The sequence below is a fragment of the Rhynchophorus ferrugineus genome, unplaced genomic scaffold (genome assembly GCF_030347505.1).
Source record: "Rhynchophorus ferrugineus isolate W39M unplaced genomic scaffold, kcgeb_rfMv2 rfM2, whole genome shotgun sequence".
NCBI lineage: Eukaryota > Metazoa > Arthropoda > Insecta > Coleoptera > Curculionidae > Rhynchophorus > Rhynchophorus ferrugineus.
In genome coordinates, this window is record NW_027472581.1 from 21478368 (window position 1) to 21495703 (window position 17336).

The 17336-nt window shown below is 30.9% G+C and overlaps 1 protein-coding gene across 5 annotated transcripts in view; it reads left to right on the forward strand.

Annotated features, from left to right (window-relative positions):
• The window catches only part of bru3 (CUGBP Elav-like family member bruno 3), a 251690-nt gene that overhangs the window by 99502 nt on the left and 134852 nt on the right, over nucleotides 1-17336 (forward strand). For all 5 annotated transcript variants that reach the window (XM_076396743.1, XM_076396742.1, XM_076396741.1 and 2 more), the window contains exon 3: nucleotides 8855-8980. In XM_076396743.1, the coding sequence (XP_076252858.1) occupies nucleotides 8855-8980 (126 nt within the window). The remainder of the gene's footprint in view (nucleotides 1-8854; nucleotides 8981-17336) is intronic.

Here is a 17336-nt window from a genome sequence, read left to right on the forward strand (position 1 = left end):
TAAAACAACTAAATTTCCGAAAATATTGAAATATCATTTTGAGGGCCTATTCTTAAAGTGTTGAATTTTGGAAATATAAAGATTGTTTTTCAAATATCTAGACTAGAATAGTCCCATAAAAGAAATAGATATACAACTTTTTATTCTATTAATTTTTCTTAATGCATTATTATAAATAAGTCAAATATACAAATAATAAATATTTCATAAAACTAAAAAAAATTGACTAGACATTATAAGCTTTGTTATTAAAGTTTAATTAATTATGAGGTAGTAATATGATTAGACACAAAAAACAATACAAAATTACAAAGCACAATATTGTACACAAATAGAGAATAATATCAATATATTAACGAAATAACTAAAATGCGTTAGTTCTTGTCAATTATAGAAATACTTAACGTCTTTATGCTTAGTATTTTCAATTATTATTCTTACGATGTTTTACAAAAAAAAATTGTGATTACCTATAATTTATAACCGAAATAAAATTAAAAGTTTACAAATGTATAAATATTAGAAACAATTTTAAAGATAAATTTAAAATGATATTTTCATTTATGCGGAGCTTAATTTCAATTACTCAACATATACACTCTATATTAATCAAAACGTGAATTTGAGGTAAACAAAAACAAAACATAAAATGTGTCCTGAAGAATAAAGTAATATATATTAGAAGATCTATTAATTAGGATCAACAAAAAATGTTATACCAAAATAGTACAACCGGTCATACTAAACATGAACATAAGTAACATATATACCTCAAAATTCATTCTCACACATCAGCAAAATATTGAACTAATACCAGCCACTAGCAAAGAGAAAAAAAATGCAAACTATCAGCATTTTTCTGTGTAATGTAGTGCGTTGTTTCTGTGCAGCAATGGTCAGCTCGTATCGATGTTATGTCTAGACGTTGTAATGTATGTTAGGAGGGCATTCTGTTTATTAGTTGTTTCTTTTGTTGGACTTCAAAATATAACGCGCCCCATCGATGGGGACGCAACCAAAAGCCAAGTTCCGCACAGGTACGGTGCCGCACAGTTTTATTTGACTTTGGAATTAGGTTTACGACGTATGGATGCTGTGTTAAATCTGAATGTATATATTTGCTTTCGATTTTGGATCCTGCCGCACTGACGCTGAATCCTTATTTTGAAGTCCCTTCTTAAATGTAAATTAGAAATGCAATAGCTTCATTGTTTCAATCGGGATGGCGAGGATATTTCGGAAATGTTAATAAGGGTTAAAATGTTTTGAGGAGTTTTCACAAGAATCGGGAAATAACTCACTAGTTTTATTTATTGAAAACGCAGATGTATATAGTTAAGTTTTGTATACATGCTTCATTTTTTTCTGTGTGCACTTTATTCAATATTTATTTGTATAGCAAAATTTAGGTATATCTACGCAAAAGAGTTAAAAAAGCTTCAGAAACTAGTATTTGAAGTGTAATAGAACTTCTTAATATTAAGAAATATAATATAACTGTGCAATAAGTACTTAATATGTTATTTGAATCTCTCAAGTCGCTTAATTTCAATATATTATAATAATTGGAGTACACAAAATGCATAAAATATTCTTCAATCAGCCTTGTGTTTTTTTTAGTTCCTAATTTCTTTATTTCGTCATTATTATCATCGTTAGTCAAGATTTTTATTAAACCCAACGCAATGGGTTCTGCATACGATCTTAATGAATCAAAACTCATATATCAGGTTTAAAAGAATAATAATAAACTTGTTATCATTGACTCTAGATTACAACAAAAAGTCTTAGTGTGACTACAAATAAAAATTAATGGCAACACCCTCCTTGTTTAACATAAGCAGAAAACAATTCTTCTAAATTATCGCCAAGCAGATTTCTTATATTAAAAACTCATTGGAATAAGTGTTTAGAATTTAAGAAAGTTTATTTTTAACATCAGAATATATTTGAAACATTTGTAACAAAATTGTGTTTTACATCAGAAAATTAAACTATATCAGCAACGAATAAATATTTGCGTCAGTTCCATCTCAAATAATCCACAATGATTCTAGCATTTCGACAGTTATATATCAAGCTCTCCAAAAAATGGACGTGCTACGAATTCGCATCGCATCAGCACGCAGACGTTGAAAAGTATAAATTGCATCAATTATTGCCTTAAGTTCTTTCTATATCCGCCACAGCTACGTCAGTTATAAATTGTCCTTAAATGTGAACAAATTCCTTGCCGGTAGTTGATGAAAAAAAACTTGTCCTTATTGAAAACGAGTATCTCATATATAATAGGTCATAAAAACAGATATTTTATATATATAATTTAAATATATATAAAAATATTAGTAATTTTAAGTAATTTTAGTTCATTATTAGTAATTAGTAAGTTCCTTATCCTGATAAGTCTGATCTGATATATTAAATTAAATTAATATAAGAAACGAAAATATTTTATAAAACTAAAGCAATATTAGCTGGTTTTATTATTATAAGGTATATTATTAAAAATTAATTAAACATGAGTTAGCCGGTTATTTTACGAGTACAAGATAAGGTATCTGATCGGCTAATTTAACATAAACGCACCTCGAAAAAATGAATAATGTTTCAATTTTCTTTGCTATGTTTAACGTGTTATTGTCTATATGGTTGTCCGTATTTCGTCGAAAAGTAAATTTTGTTAACAATACTGTTTCCTTGTAAAAACAATTAATTACAATACTATTACAATTATCAATATTTTAAGACAACTGAAAGAATTGAAAGTTGAAAAACTTAAAATAAATACAAAGTTGCGTCAATAGATATGTCTATAATAATAATAATAATAAATAATATTGATGGCGCATCTGATAATATCGAAGTAACAGTATCTGAATTATATTGATAATATTGGGTATGCTAAATTATGTATAATCATATATTATTCAATGTTCTTTGTATGCCTGGATTTTTCTCTTGTAACTTTCTATTTTTTCATCTAGTAGCCAATCTTGCATACCACAAAGATGTCCATTTCTACAACAGTACCACTTCCCATTCTTTAAATATACTTATGAAAAAATACATGCTAACACATCATGAGTTTTAAAAACACCATTTCACATCCTCCAGTGTCAGATAACTATTTATATTTCGCTGTTTTTTTTTTCTGAATATTATCGATAATTATCGAATTATTTATATGATACGTTATAATATTATCGAATTTTTGATATGACAAGTGAGCAAGCATGTAAAATCAGAACTGTGGAATTACCAATAATAAACAACCAGCCAATCATATACTACATCTTTTATTTCCTGTAGCTGTTATATTATTGTAACTTATACTTTAAATATAAAAAATCGTCAAATATCATTTAAATTTTTCGAATATTGTCAATAGGGAACATATCCAAAATAATATCAGCTTATATTTAGTATGTTCCATTATTATTTGTATAACGTTTTAGAGAAAAGGGATATTTAAATTAATACTTTTGCTCAAGAAAAGGTTTTCATTTTTGGAAACTGGACATACATAATCTATGGAAAATTATTCTATTTTTTGTAACTCTGCATCAAAAGCAAATTGTAACATAAACATCATTTTCCACGTCTAAAGAAGCTGTTACTGCATTTAATATATTTGCAAGATTAACTAGAGTGAATATAATTATTATAAAGTAGTCTTAAACATATTCCATTAGTGTTACTGGAGAGTCGACAAAAATTGTTAACAATTTTTCTTTGTTTTGCAACTAAAATCCCTGAATATAAAATAAAACGTAGTAATATTTAAACGATGATTGAGAGAAAGAACACAAGGATATAGCAATTATTTTTAATCGGCCTTTATTTCATAGACAATGGTTTTTCGTATCAAATACTATAATATAAGAGGCAAATATATTGAAGGAAGTTTTGTTAATATACATTTTAAAAGAAGTTATTGTGCAATAAAATATGTTGTTGGAAGTGCACCCTAAAAAACTTTGAAATTTATTTAATGCATAGCTCGTGTAGCATTGTTTTAACGACTTCCTCCAGAAGGTCTTTAATATAAAGAACTCTGCTTAGGATTCCCCTCGTGCCAGTCAATATTTCCCAGGGGAGGCGTTGAAAGGAGAAGGAGAGGGAGAAAAAAAACCCGAAGGCTCCTAATGATATTTTGACCCTTCCATAACATTTTCGAATTAACGTCTGTCATTTCCAATCGCCCCGTATAAATAAAAGAAATCGTACGTGGACGCGAGCTCAATTTCGAAAACTTCCGATAAACTTTTTCTATTCCTCTCCGCCGTCATGTAAAGATAAAGAGCTTCCGCTAAATAATTCCGTGTAATCGCAGCGGGAGAGTCCGACATTTACAAAAGAATCAACCTCGAAGGTTTAAAGCTAGATCTCGTAGACAAGCAGAAGAACGAACGAACCAACAGTAGAGGGGGGGGGGAGGGCGGCGGCGGCGGCGGCGGTGACGGCTTTCGGTTGGATTTTGTGGGATAATCACGAATAAACGTCGATAACTAGTTTTAATACTGGATGAAAGCTTTTTGTTGGACCTTTTGTTTGAGCATCGTCGCGAATAACTTTTTAGGACGCAAACGGGGATGGTTTACGAAGGGGGTGGGTACGCTGAGAATCGGGCGGGCGAGGGCGACCAAGGAAGTGACGGGGGCCGAGACGAGGGAGGGAGGGCGTTGGTTTTGGTACGGTTAGGGAAAAGGGAAGGGTTGCTAACGTAAATTTGATCGCCAAATTGATTTTCCTTATATTTGAATATGAACCCCGTCAAAGCGAAAGAGACGAAATTCTGTTTTAATCTCCACCCACTTTAAAGAAGCCGGGTTTGATTTTGGTTTAGGGCCATAATAGAAATCAATCCGATTTCGGGTTGATTTTATTCCGATAGCGAAACGAAATTCTAGATATTTCTATGGACTATAGATTTTCACATATCACAAATACTTTTTATATTCAGAAAAATACTGTATACTGAAAAAATATACTGCCAATTTTATGCTAGTCCGATATATTCGCAAAGTTCATAGTTATCGAATATCATCCTTATTCATCATTATTTCAATTCACAACATATCATAAGATAGGAAAAACAAACAATTAAATCGAATTAAAAGAGCAAATATTTATAGAAAACTAAATTTTAAGTTAATTGAAGCAAACTGTAGCAAAAACCTGCAGCTCCCATCATTCTGCATTGAATAGAACTAATTCATTCATTAAACAATCATGAATATAAACAAATATCTGACATTTAGAAGTGAAATTTAACGTATGTTATTTATAGATAACTAAATGTGTTTTAAAAATTCTTGAAGATGCAAACTATGAAAAATAAACAATTGAGGTGATATCATTCAGCATTAAAATCAATTAATTTAAGAAAAATATCATTTATTATAGAATCATAAAAAAAACACTTAATTGGTATTGAAAACAGAAGATTTACATATATTATTTATGGATAACTAAATGTATTACAAAAATTCTTGTACTGACTATAACAATGCGAAATAAACGATGCGAATGATTTAATTCTGAATATCATTCAAAATTGAAATTTAACATACATTATTTATGAATAACTAAATTTGTTTAAAAAATTCTTGAAGATAAGAGGAGTAGACTATGACAAAAAACGATGTGGACCACTTGACTCGACATCGACTCCTATCGAAATAATTTAAGACAAATATCATCCACTGAAGATCGCAATCTATCTGTATTACAGGACACTATCATGAAGTGGCGCCTTTAATAATCAAAATAATCAGTTTTAAAATCACATCAGATTATAGAACAGTGTTAATTTGTGGAACAGAAAATTTCATATGTCTCGAATCAAAGTTTTGATAGTCACATAATTAATCAATAAGAATAATTTTGATATAGAGGAAGTATTTGTGAAAAATATGAAAATCTATAGGTACTTTATTATAATATTAAAATGAAAATAACCCAGTATATAATTTTCATATATAGCAAGTAATTATATTAGAAATTAAATATAAAAACGATGATTCATTTTTTAAGTTATCAATAATATAAGAATACATTTTTCATTATTGAATTAATGTAACAGGGTAGTGTTTTCAGAATAGCAAACTGCTGCAATATAATGTCTCAAAGTTGTAAAATATGATGATATATGAATAAAGGAAAATCAAAATTTATTTTTTCTCTCAATAAAATTTTAACGTAAATAAAGAAATATACAACAATAAAGCTTCCATCCAATTATTTTCTACATATCCGATAAACCACAGCGTTTTTCTAATATATATATATATATATATATATATATATATATATATATATATATATATATATATATATATATATATATATATAAATCTGCGCGTATGTTACAACGCAACTACTAAGCACTGTCATATACCTTGACACCCTTCAAACCTTATTTCTTACCCTCCTATACCCTTCTAGTTCTGTATTAAGGATTATGAAATTCAATAAATGTTATCATATATTTTATATAAAAAATATAATGTTTCTAATATATAGAGCAAAATCACGCTTCTAATCCGGACTTTCGTTCCTTTTTATTAGAGACTGAGAATTATTTATGCTTCATTTTGTTGGACAAATATTTTTTCGCTATAAAATAAAATTTATTGAGATAATGAGAGGTAAACAGAACCAAATTAAAAAGTATTTAATCGTTGTTTTTTGCGCTAATCGAAAAGGTAGATCGACGGAAAGCGCTTACTCGTATTTACTGCTTCGCCAAAGCGAAAGTGCAGCAGGAGGTAGTCGATTTGTTTGATTTTTCTTTTTCGAGCAAATAAGCCAGGAATATTATGTAGATTTATAAGCTATTATTGGTGCTTTCTTCAGGTTAAACTTCAATAAATAATAACCGCGGTCGAGCTATTTGTGAAACGTAAATAAAATTTTGGAAATAGTGTTTGAAAAATGTAAAAACTTAAATCTGATATCTGATAAGGGAATAATGAAACTAAATTGATAAATTTACTACCAGGCCTATAGTTTTAGTAGATTTATAGCAGATGGTGCCAATGTGTATTAAATCGCATCAGGTATATTTGTTACAAACTTTATGTTGAAGCTTCACTGACAGACTTCACTCTTAACCGAATATCATTTAGTTAAAGTTTAAATTAAAATATTTTCATGTTGTTACTTCAGTTTGAAGAAAAATGCAGCTGAAGCTCATTAAATGCTGTATGAAGCCTTTGGTAACTATGCTCAATAAATCTCAGCGTGCAAATACTGGTTTTAAAGTACTGACTTTGACACTAAAGACCCTCTATCCAATCGTTCTCAGCAGTTAAAAAAATGGGAGACGGGGATTCAAAGGTCTTGTTATAAAATTCACGTGTTTGAGTTGAGTACTGCGCTAAGAACGATCGGAATGCGAGCAAAGACACAACAAAAAAAAGGGTTGATTCTTAAAAGTTTCAAAAGATGCATCGGTCTTTCGAGATGGAGTCACTAAATTCCATGAAAGATGGGGAAAAGTAGCGGATATCGATTGATATCAATATTTGAATATTTGGAATAAAGTACATTTTGTCGATTTTTCACATTAAAGCTTGAAATAAAAAAATATTTTAAAACTAATTTATAGAGCTAATATAATATTTATTAAGATATTGAACAACAGAGGAGAAATCCAATCATGCTATGTCAGTGAACAAATCATGTCAGTTTATTCTTGACTACCTCATGACCAGAACACTGATTACATGTCACTTAGATAAATGCCATCATAATTCAGTGTACGAACTGGATTCCAGTATCCTCCAGAGGAGGGACGCAATTGAACGCTGACAGGAGGGATAATCACCTATTGCCTCTTGTGCCAGTACTTCCATTAGTAAAAATGAAAAGTGTGTCATAATATGACAATGAGTTAAAACTGAAGAATTGAAATTAAAGGATTTCAAGTATTAGACCGTAGTTTATGAATCTCTAATACCCAAATTAAGAAAATATTTTGTCCTGGAGCCCCCTTCTTCTCAACTAAAATAACAAGTACTCTAAGCCCGCTGCTTAACGTGATCTTCAAAATATTAGGTAAATTACAAACAGGGAGAACTTTTTTGGGAAAAATTTGGCATAAAAAGAGTGAAAAGGCAATGAAGACAATATTAAAATTATTTAGAAATATCTTATTTATTACTGTTTTATTTTATTGAACTTTAGCCTGAATAATTAATATTATATTTCAGTTCAACTAAACGTAAAGACTTATTACGCAAGCACAATTGTTACGAAATAATGTTATTAGAAATTGTTTTACGTCGATGCGAACAACGTCTCGATACAATCCGGGCTTTATATCACGAATTCATAAAGCCTAGTCGCTTTTGATTTAACTCTGATTTTGATCCAATTACTCCGGATTCCCCCTGTGCATTAGACCGTTCCCTGTTCCTAAACTAACCCCCCGAAAACTTCCACCATTTTAATACACCTCCCGTTATCAAAACAACTCGAACTAGCTACGAACCTTGATGTGGAATTATATTAGAAAATACAAGCCAGTCAATGGATGTTGTCTTGATTCTCGATTGTCGGCGTTTTTTATTGTCGGTATCCGAAAAAAACATCAGAACTCGTTCGAACCGAAGTTCATCAACCGGTTTATAAAAATATAATCTCCCTGTAAAACGATAAAAAAAAACGCTAACAAGAAAAATGCAATTTGGGAAGGCCATAATTCTATTTTCTGGCTGAATATTACGAGTCGCACAATTTAGTTTTATGTTATCTATCTATCTCTATCGCTCTATATTTTCTGTTATGGTTTAAGTATAGCCAATATTCCGATTCATGACCATTTCTTTTTCTCTTTTTTGTCGTATAGATCGAAAGCTCTTTGTGGGAATGCTAAGCAAGCAACAAACTGAGGAAGATGTCAGACAATTGTTTGCTCCCTTTGGAACGATAGAAGAATGTACCATACTAAAAGGTCCAGACGGTGCTAGTAAAGGTAAGATTTTTTAATTATTTTATAGATATACTACACAAATTATATTTTATAATATATAAGTTAAGAAATTATCAAACTAGATGTTAATCAAAATAGTTATTTCCAAACAAAATTACTGTCTCTTGAATCTCTTAATAAACACATATATTTTACAACTTTTAAATACCATTTTATATCTGTATGTCTGAATTTGTATCATTGTACTTATGTACAACATATCAACTAATTATTCCAATCTAAATTATGTTAGAAGTTTGGTATTTAAAAATTAGTAGAATTTATATTTCAGCCAAAATCAAATTTCAAAATTGTAGAACAGTGAGAAAGTATGTATCATACTAATTTAAAGCTTAATGTTCCAATTTAAGAATAGACTAGAAATTATTAGATAGCACCTAGAAGAAAACAATAATTGTTGGTGTGTGTCTTGATATTTATTTATTATTAAAAATTATTATTATTTTATATATTTACTAAAAATCATTCATGTACTTTGTACTTTGTAATTTGTGATATCTTACACATAAATATGGAAACACAGGAAATTGTTGACATATAGAAAGAATATAATGAATATAATGAACTAAAATTATGATATTCAGTTATAAAAAAATTAAATAATTGATTATTTAAATTCCATTAAGGAAAATAAATTATAACAAAGAATGAACAGAATGTTTTAAATTTTAATAATATTACAACAAATCTTTGTCTCATTAATTTTATGTACAATTGGTGATTTTTATACATAAATATGATGAAAAATATTAATATTTAGAAAGAATATAATGAATGTAAAGAACTAAAAATATGGTATGAAGCTATAAAAAAATAAAATAGTTGATTTACGGAAAAATAAATTATAAAAACAAACCCATAAAATATTTTTAACTCTAATACCATTATAACAAATTTTCTTAATAATCCAATTTATTAATATGACAAGCAAGAACCTTGTGTCCATTTTTAAGAAATTTAAAGTACGAGACTTACTATAGTTAAAATTTATATAAAGAATATGTAATATATACCTTAAACTTATAAAATGAATTCAAAATACATATGGAAAAGCAACCAATCACAATTATTGACATTACGCCAGTCGTACAATCAGGAGGTGTTCCCTGTTCTACCGTTCATGGGGTACACTCACTGTTTCTTTTGAAGGTACATCGACTAAAGATTCTAATTATCTACATATCGATATATTAATACATTTTCCAGAAATATCAATATATCGATATTTTTGTTGAGCGGTATTTCTCCATATTTAAAAAAAATAATATTTTTTTAAACATTTTCCAAAATATCGATATTTTAGTAAACCTTTAAAATTAAGTTTTTGGTACTTTATTATAATTTAATAATGATTAACAAATATCGAAATTTTTTGTGCCAATATATCAACATTTTTGTTTTCCGATATATTTAAAAACAGGTATTAATATTTTTTATTCTCCATTATACGAAAGCCGATAAATCGTTATTTTTTAATATATGAATATATCAATAATTTTCTGCAAAGCCGACATCTCTAATATGAACTAAATATACACAATGTACCAGCATTCTAATGTAAAATATGAAATGATAATATGTAAAGCTATTATTAAAGGTTTTTATTTAACTTTAAACTCGTCAAGCTTTTCTGTTGCTTTTTATGATTGTAGTATTTTTGCAATCATAAAATAATTTCAACTAACTGATCAAAATTTATTAAAAATAATCTAAGACCACAGAGAATTAAAATTAAATTGAATTTCATTTCACGTGATTGCTAGTAACAACAAATTAATATTTATCGAATGGTATGCGAAAAATTCCTCACAGGATTGACAGCGTTCGAAAATAACAAGAATCATGTGTCTTCTCCAAAAATTATCGTTCTTCTTAAAGAAGAAGAAGTTTCGCGTCATCATTTCGGTCATTCCAATTTCCATAAACATCTTTTTCAATCTCTTGAAGGACCCTAATTAAATTTTAAGAAATTTGATAAATTTAATACTTAGAGGTAATAAGAAAGCAGGGAATACAGAAATCTTGCTAAATAAGTGACTGTACTAGAGGCAATAGTACAGGTTATTATTTAAGATTTTTCTGTTTCAAATTAATTTATCTCAGGTTTTGTTAAGAAATGCATATATATATAGAATTAGTTCATTCTTGCAGTCAACGATGTCAATGAAGTCAATATATACGGTATCCAATATATCTAGCAATGGGCCAATTAAAAAAAAACATTATACTATAAACCTTAATTGGTAATTCCAACTACTAGGCATAACTAAGTTATATTAATAGTGTAATAGGAACTTATATGGTAAAGAAAAAATCATAACTGAAGAGATTACCTCATTCAAGTCGGAATGTGGTCCAATCAAAATATGACCATTTGGCATTTCTCCTCGGGCGATTTCTTTCTCTTTTTCGCCCACAATAAAACCTCAATAAAACAGGCGTTAAATCTTCGAAGCTTTTTGACGAACACAGTAGAGCCTAATATGCCTGAATGTCATTTAAATAAATAATTTCGGGTTTCGCGAGGAAGCCTAGAACAGACCAAAAATTTAATATAAGCAACCCTCCAAAACGCCTAATTTGCATTTTGGAATGCGCTAACAACGTCGTGGCTTCGGGCGGGGTATTCAGATGCTTTCGAAAAGGAGCGCGGCGATGGGGGGTTGCCGGAGGGGGGGAGGGGGATGCGAGCGCGCGTTAAGAAAGGGGTTCGAACCAGCGGCGGGTAAAACGAGAATTGGGGTCTCTATTTTGTTTTTTTTTTCTCTCTTTCCCGTCCTTCTCTCGGTCTCTCTCGCTCTGCCTCTCTCTCGCTCTGTCTCCAGTTTCACCAGAGACTAATTTTATTCAGTTTCCGCTCTAATAAACAGAAATTTGGAAGTTTTTGCCGTTACATAATTGAAAAGATATTTATTATACTTTATCAGCAGGCCAAAAAGGCATTTTGTACTTGTCACCTTTGAAAGTTCATTGTTTTTGTTTTTCTTGCGCTTCGTACAAATATTGATATACATTTCTATAAAATCCTTTAAGTAAAATTTCATTTGTCTATTTAATGTTTATACTTTTTCCATACTGTCATTAACAATTTACTAATAGTAATATCGGTATTTTTTATCAATGAAATTGTACTGGTTTACTTTTTTTTCATAAATCAAACTGGAGTTATTCAGAAATGTCATTGAAATCTTTCAAAGCAAGACTTTAACTAGATAATTCTAATTCTCATACATATAATGAACTATCATCAGTTTAATGATTACAACAAATTAAATACCAATTTTGTCCTTGTGAATACTAGAAAAAAAAGCAAAGAATTTTTCTGTATAAATATTTATTTAAAAGACAGCAAAGCTGTTACCAATTCCATAAATAATATTAGCTCGATATTGTAGTAAGTCTGTAATCTCTAACACGATAATAAATTGCAGAAATATATCTCAAAAGCCTATGAACAAAATGCTTAAAATAGACGAATAACAAAGACATAGACATTTGGAAATCCATTAAAACAATAAAAAAAGTTAGAGTGTTTTAGGATAGTGAGGTTGATTACTGTTAAATAATTAAAATTACTGCTTATTGCTATCCACTACTGCTATGCAAATTTTTCGACAGCACTAGAATTCTACGTCCCAACACATGTTTTAATACTGTACACAAATCAACATATTTTCTAACATCTGCCAAAAACAGCTTTTCTATGTTTTCATATTTTTAAGTATATTTTCATAGATCCTGTAATACATGGCTGAAAGAGCTGATGCAAAACCATACTATTGCATTTTCATTTATATAACAGCACAAACGTATTTCGCGGAGCTATAGAACTCCTCTATAATAGCTTCATTAGTTATGAGCTTACAAACTTTTTCAGTGCTTAACAGTCTTCAAACTTTTTGGCGAGATCTATCACCGTCATCTCATATAATAATCTATAACCACCGCTGAAGGAAAGTATCTACTTCTTAACCAATACGTCACTGTTGGTGCCACAGGCACATTCTTCACTAAATCTCACTACTGTTGGCGATCAGCTGCGTCCTTTCTAGTCTGGGCCAGCGTTAGTCTCCTGTTTTTAAATCATGTTCGATAATCTTGATCCATGTCTTTTTTTGGAGCTGTTTGTTGCTTCTTCTGCCCAAGAGGTTGATTTTGCCACATAAGTCTGTGTATAATTAGTACACCTTTCATTGGACAGATAAATCCAAACTGCTGTAAACGGCCTCTACGAATTTGTTCCACAGCTCTACACTGATTGTCGCATCTTAAACGAATTACTTTACTAATTTTATACAACACAATATCGGAGAGAAATATGAAGAATTTACCTTAAGCAGCGCATTTAAAAATCACAGTTTCTTTTTCTCGAAATCATAAAGAATTCATAACATAAGTAATACAAGTTTATAACATAGTTTTTGGTAAATTAGAACTTTTTTTTTCGTTTTTACATTAAAATTCTTCTCAAATGTTAATTTTTTGTAAAAGTGATTATTTGAATGTTGTTTCTAGAAATAATCTTAAAATCTAAAAAAATTTGGACAAAAGAAAAATGAAAAAAAAAAGAATCGTATTAAAACTATTGAAAATTTTGTATCAAAAAATCAAAAAAAAAAGATAACGGTCAAGCAAAATACACCACGTTGCACGTACCCTCCTCACGAGTACAAACCCAATTTTGTAAAAAATATCACGTCGGTGTCACCACCTTAGAGTTGTTATTATGGACGAGTCTTGAGCAGTCGATGGTGGCACGTCTGAACTAAACTATGGTCGGTGACTGAATGATTTTTTTTCTATTTCTAAGATGACCAGCTAGAACCAAATAGTATTTTGCTGATGTCGCTTGGGGTTAGGGATTGTGAGTATTTTGCGGGTTAAAACTGGGATTGTCGTAGTTGATTTACTACCAGGGTTTGTAGATGGGTATGTTTGTACTACACTTGTGCTCGGTCGAGCCAGACTGAACGGACTAGTACTTTATACAGAGTCGCTTTCTGGGGATTGGGTGTTTACTTTTTCTGCGGAGTAGTGGAAATAGTAGGCTATATACGCCATTACCTTTGCAACTAGCATTCTGTATTTGGGTATTTGACCATTGGAGTCTGCGGCCGAACTGGAGACCGAGGTATGAAACCTTCTGGAGCCAGTGGGGAGCCAATGGGGACTTCAATCAATTTCTTGAGGTGGAACACAATAGCCTGAGTTTTGCTCAGGTTTATTTGCAGCCGCCATAATTGTTACTTTACTTTTGAAAGCGCCCTTCAATAATCGCACCCCGCCGGTCCTCAACACTTGGGATTATATTTCTGGGCATATTGTAGACCGTTATTGCACGATATAAAATTCGATATGCCTCAAGGTCGCTACAGTTTTAAATTTTTAAATCAAGAATTAAAAAAAAAACATCCATGAGTCCTATTAAAAATCCATCTATTGGATGAATTTGTTAATGCCAACCATGTTGGGACCGTTAAAAAGCCGTACTGCTAATTGATATCTCAGTATTAAACTAACGACAACGCATTGTCATTATTAAAATACGTTTCTCCGTTGCCTGAAAAATTTAAATTATGTTTTATTTATAATTTACCATTTAGATAGCATACAAAAAATAACATCGTTTGGCACTTGAAAACAAATATTATACGAAATGTATACATAAATGTATATTATAGTTCATACTAACAGCTCGTTGTTTAGTCCAACCGAAAACATTATCTCTATTATTATTATTATTATTGGTATCATACGACTAATTTACAACTGAAAATACAATCTAAAAAAGAAGCAATACAGGAACGGAATGTATGTAACTTTGTTGTTTGACGATGCGATTCCATCCCTGATAACTGCTTTTGTTTTCCTGCCTCGCCACATTATATCTCGTTACGTGATATTTTCCTTTCCTCCTACACAGTAACGTTACCTCGCACGTAACGTTGGAAATTTTGAGCTTGATTTGAAGGAAGGGAAGAAAAACTCTACCCGACCGCACCGTAAAATATTCAGCTGTATTGTCTCGAATTTAAATTGTGCGTGCAAAATGTGCAAATGACAATAAATTAAATTATCATAAAATATTCGCTTCATATATGCGAACATAAATTTGAATTCGTTAAAGTAAAATTCTGTGATAAATCGGAATGCGAAATTTAAATAATTGGCGTTTTCGTATTGCCCAGATATTTTCGGAATTTATTTTTGGACGCGGCGCCGCATCTCTTTTGTTTATGGTTGACTGTAGTTGTTGATAAATTAAATGCCATCGATTACTTCAACGGATGATTGTCACAAATGTGTTTAAAGAGTAAATTCCTATTGGATTTATTTACACTGGATTATTGCATATTTCCGCCCAACTAAAGACGCGATCTAAATGTTATATTACATTATACATATTTATGAATACTGTTGTAATAATGCCCAATTTCTACTCCTTACTGAAGTAATACCATCTCTTTTCCAACAAATTTAGGGTTTATAACCCAGTCTGCAACTTGTCTCAGTACTGTAGAGACCGCTAGGACCCTTTAGGCCACCACACATTCAGTTACAACAAGTTCAAAGGTTGGCAGCGGTGGTGGATTGGTACCATGCGGTTCCCAGCTATAAAAGATCACCACGACGACGTCTCACTCTCTTTAAAGATCCCATCCTTTGGCTCCAGAATGATTCATACATCGGTCTCCAGATTGACCGCATATTCCAACGGACAGCTCAAATTCAATTCAAATTCAAAAAGTAAACTTCCAATCGCCCAGACGGTGACTCTGTACAAAATGCTAGTCCACCCAATCGGCCACTACAGAGCACAGGTGTGATAGAGGTATGTCTCTGAGAGAAAACTTGAACTACTCTAAGTGTTCCAATCCAAAAAAAGTCCGCGCACTACCCAATGCTCTCACTACCCCCTAGAATCAGGCATCCCGTTTATAAAGAACTTCACGAACATGCTCAATGTAATGTAGGCACAGGCGCCTTAAAACACGACAACACCTTGACTAAATCCTTGCCCATCCACAAACCTCGGTAGTAAACCAACCACGACAATCCCAGTCGTAACTCAGGATCTCTGTCACCCGCAAAACACTCCCATCCCGAACCAAAAGCAACCTCAGCAAAAGACCATTTGGTTCTAGTTGGTCATCATGGAATAAGACAAAAAAAGAACTTCTCGCTCTCTTTTCTTTTCTCTACCCCCTTGTACCTGTACCACTTCCACAGAGCTATCGTACTTCCTTTACCTAACCTAATATCCTGTCCATTCTCCCGTCGACCACATGTATCATTTAATATCGCAATAAACAAGTTTTTATTCAACCAGTGTTTTCAGTTCTCGTACGAATTCGTTCCACAAAATGGTAGGGAGTGTTCGAACAAACAATCGCATCGACAGCCACACATTCCGACCGACCGACCAGACAAACATTCCTAAAATATCATCAACCAAATCAGATTTTCATCACAATTCCTCAATATGCAGGCTACTTAAGATAATTATATGGCTGCTGTTAAAATGTCCAAGTCCAAGTTCAATATTCTAAACTCAATAAAATATTCTTGTAAGCCTTGAGTAGGAGTAGGAAAATATTTTGATCGTGTTACATATGACTTATGAAACCTATAGGGATAAAAATATATATAAAAAAAAAGCTTAAAAGCTATTGCATTTTAACACAAATAAGGGAAGACTTGTTTAATCCTCCATATAAAGGGTATTGCACATACAGTACTACGTTAATATAAACGCAGCCCTAAATTAGTTTCTCTCGTCACATCTAAAACTAGGATTACCAACGTTAATCTTGGATAATCAAGAAAATAATTAAATAAAATTACAGACTTATTAGTCCTCTCAGAATTTTCTAAAAAAAGTAATTCTTGAAATGAATTCTGTTCAGTAAGCCTTTAATCAACAATATTTCCTCAATGTTACTCAATTCCTCTTATACAATTAATCGCGAGTATCAAATTGTAAAATTACCACTTTTCCTTAATCATTACCATTATTATCTATAACAGAGCGATAACATCTTGCTAACCTCAACTGGGCTCTTAAAAATTAAACAGTTAATGGAAGCAAATGCGTATTCAAAAAAAAACCTTTTATTAAAAATAAATGAAACAAATATAATTAATCATTATTTATCAGAAAAAAATTACCGGTTTCAAATGAACAAAGACCCCAATTTCAAAATATAAAGGGCAACCGTAGTACATGCAATAACCAAGACACAAATGTAAAAAAAAAACACCAGTTAATAATTTAAATCAGAAGTAAAACGGTTTACAAGATATCTTCTGTTTCACCAACATACTCCACAATAACATT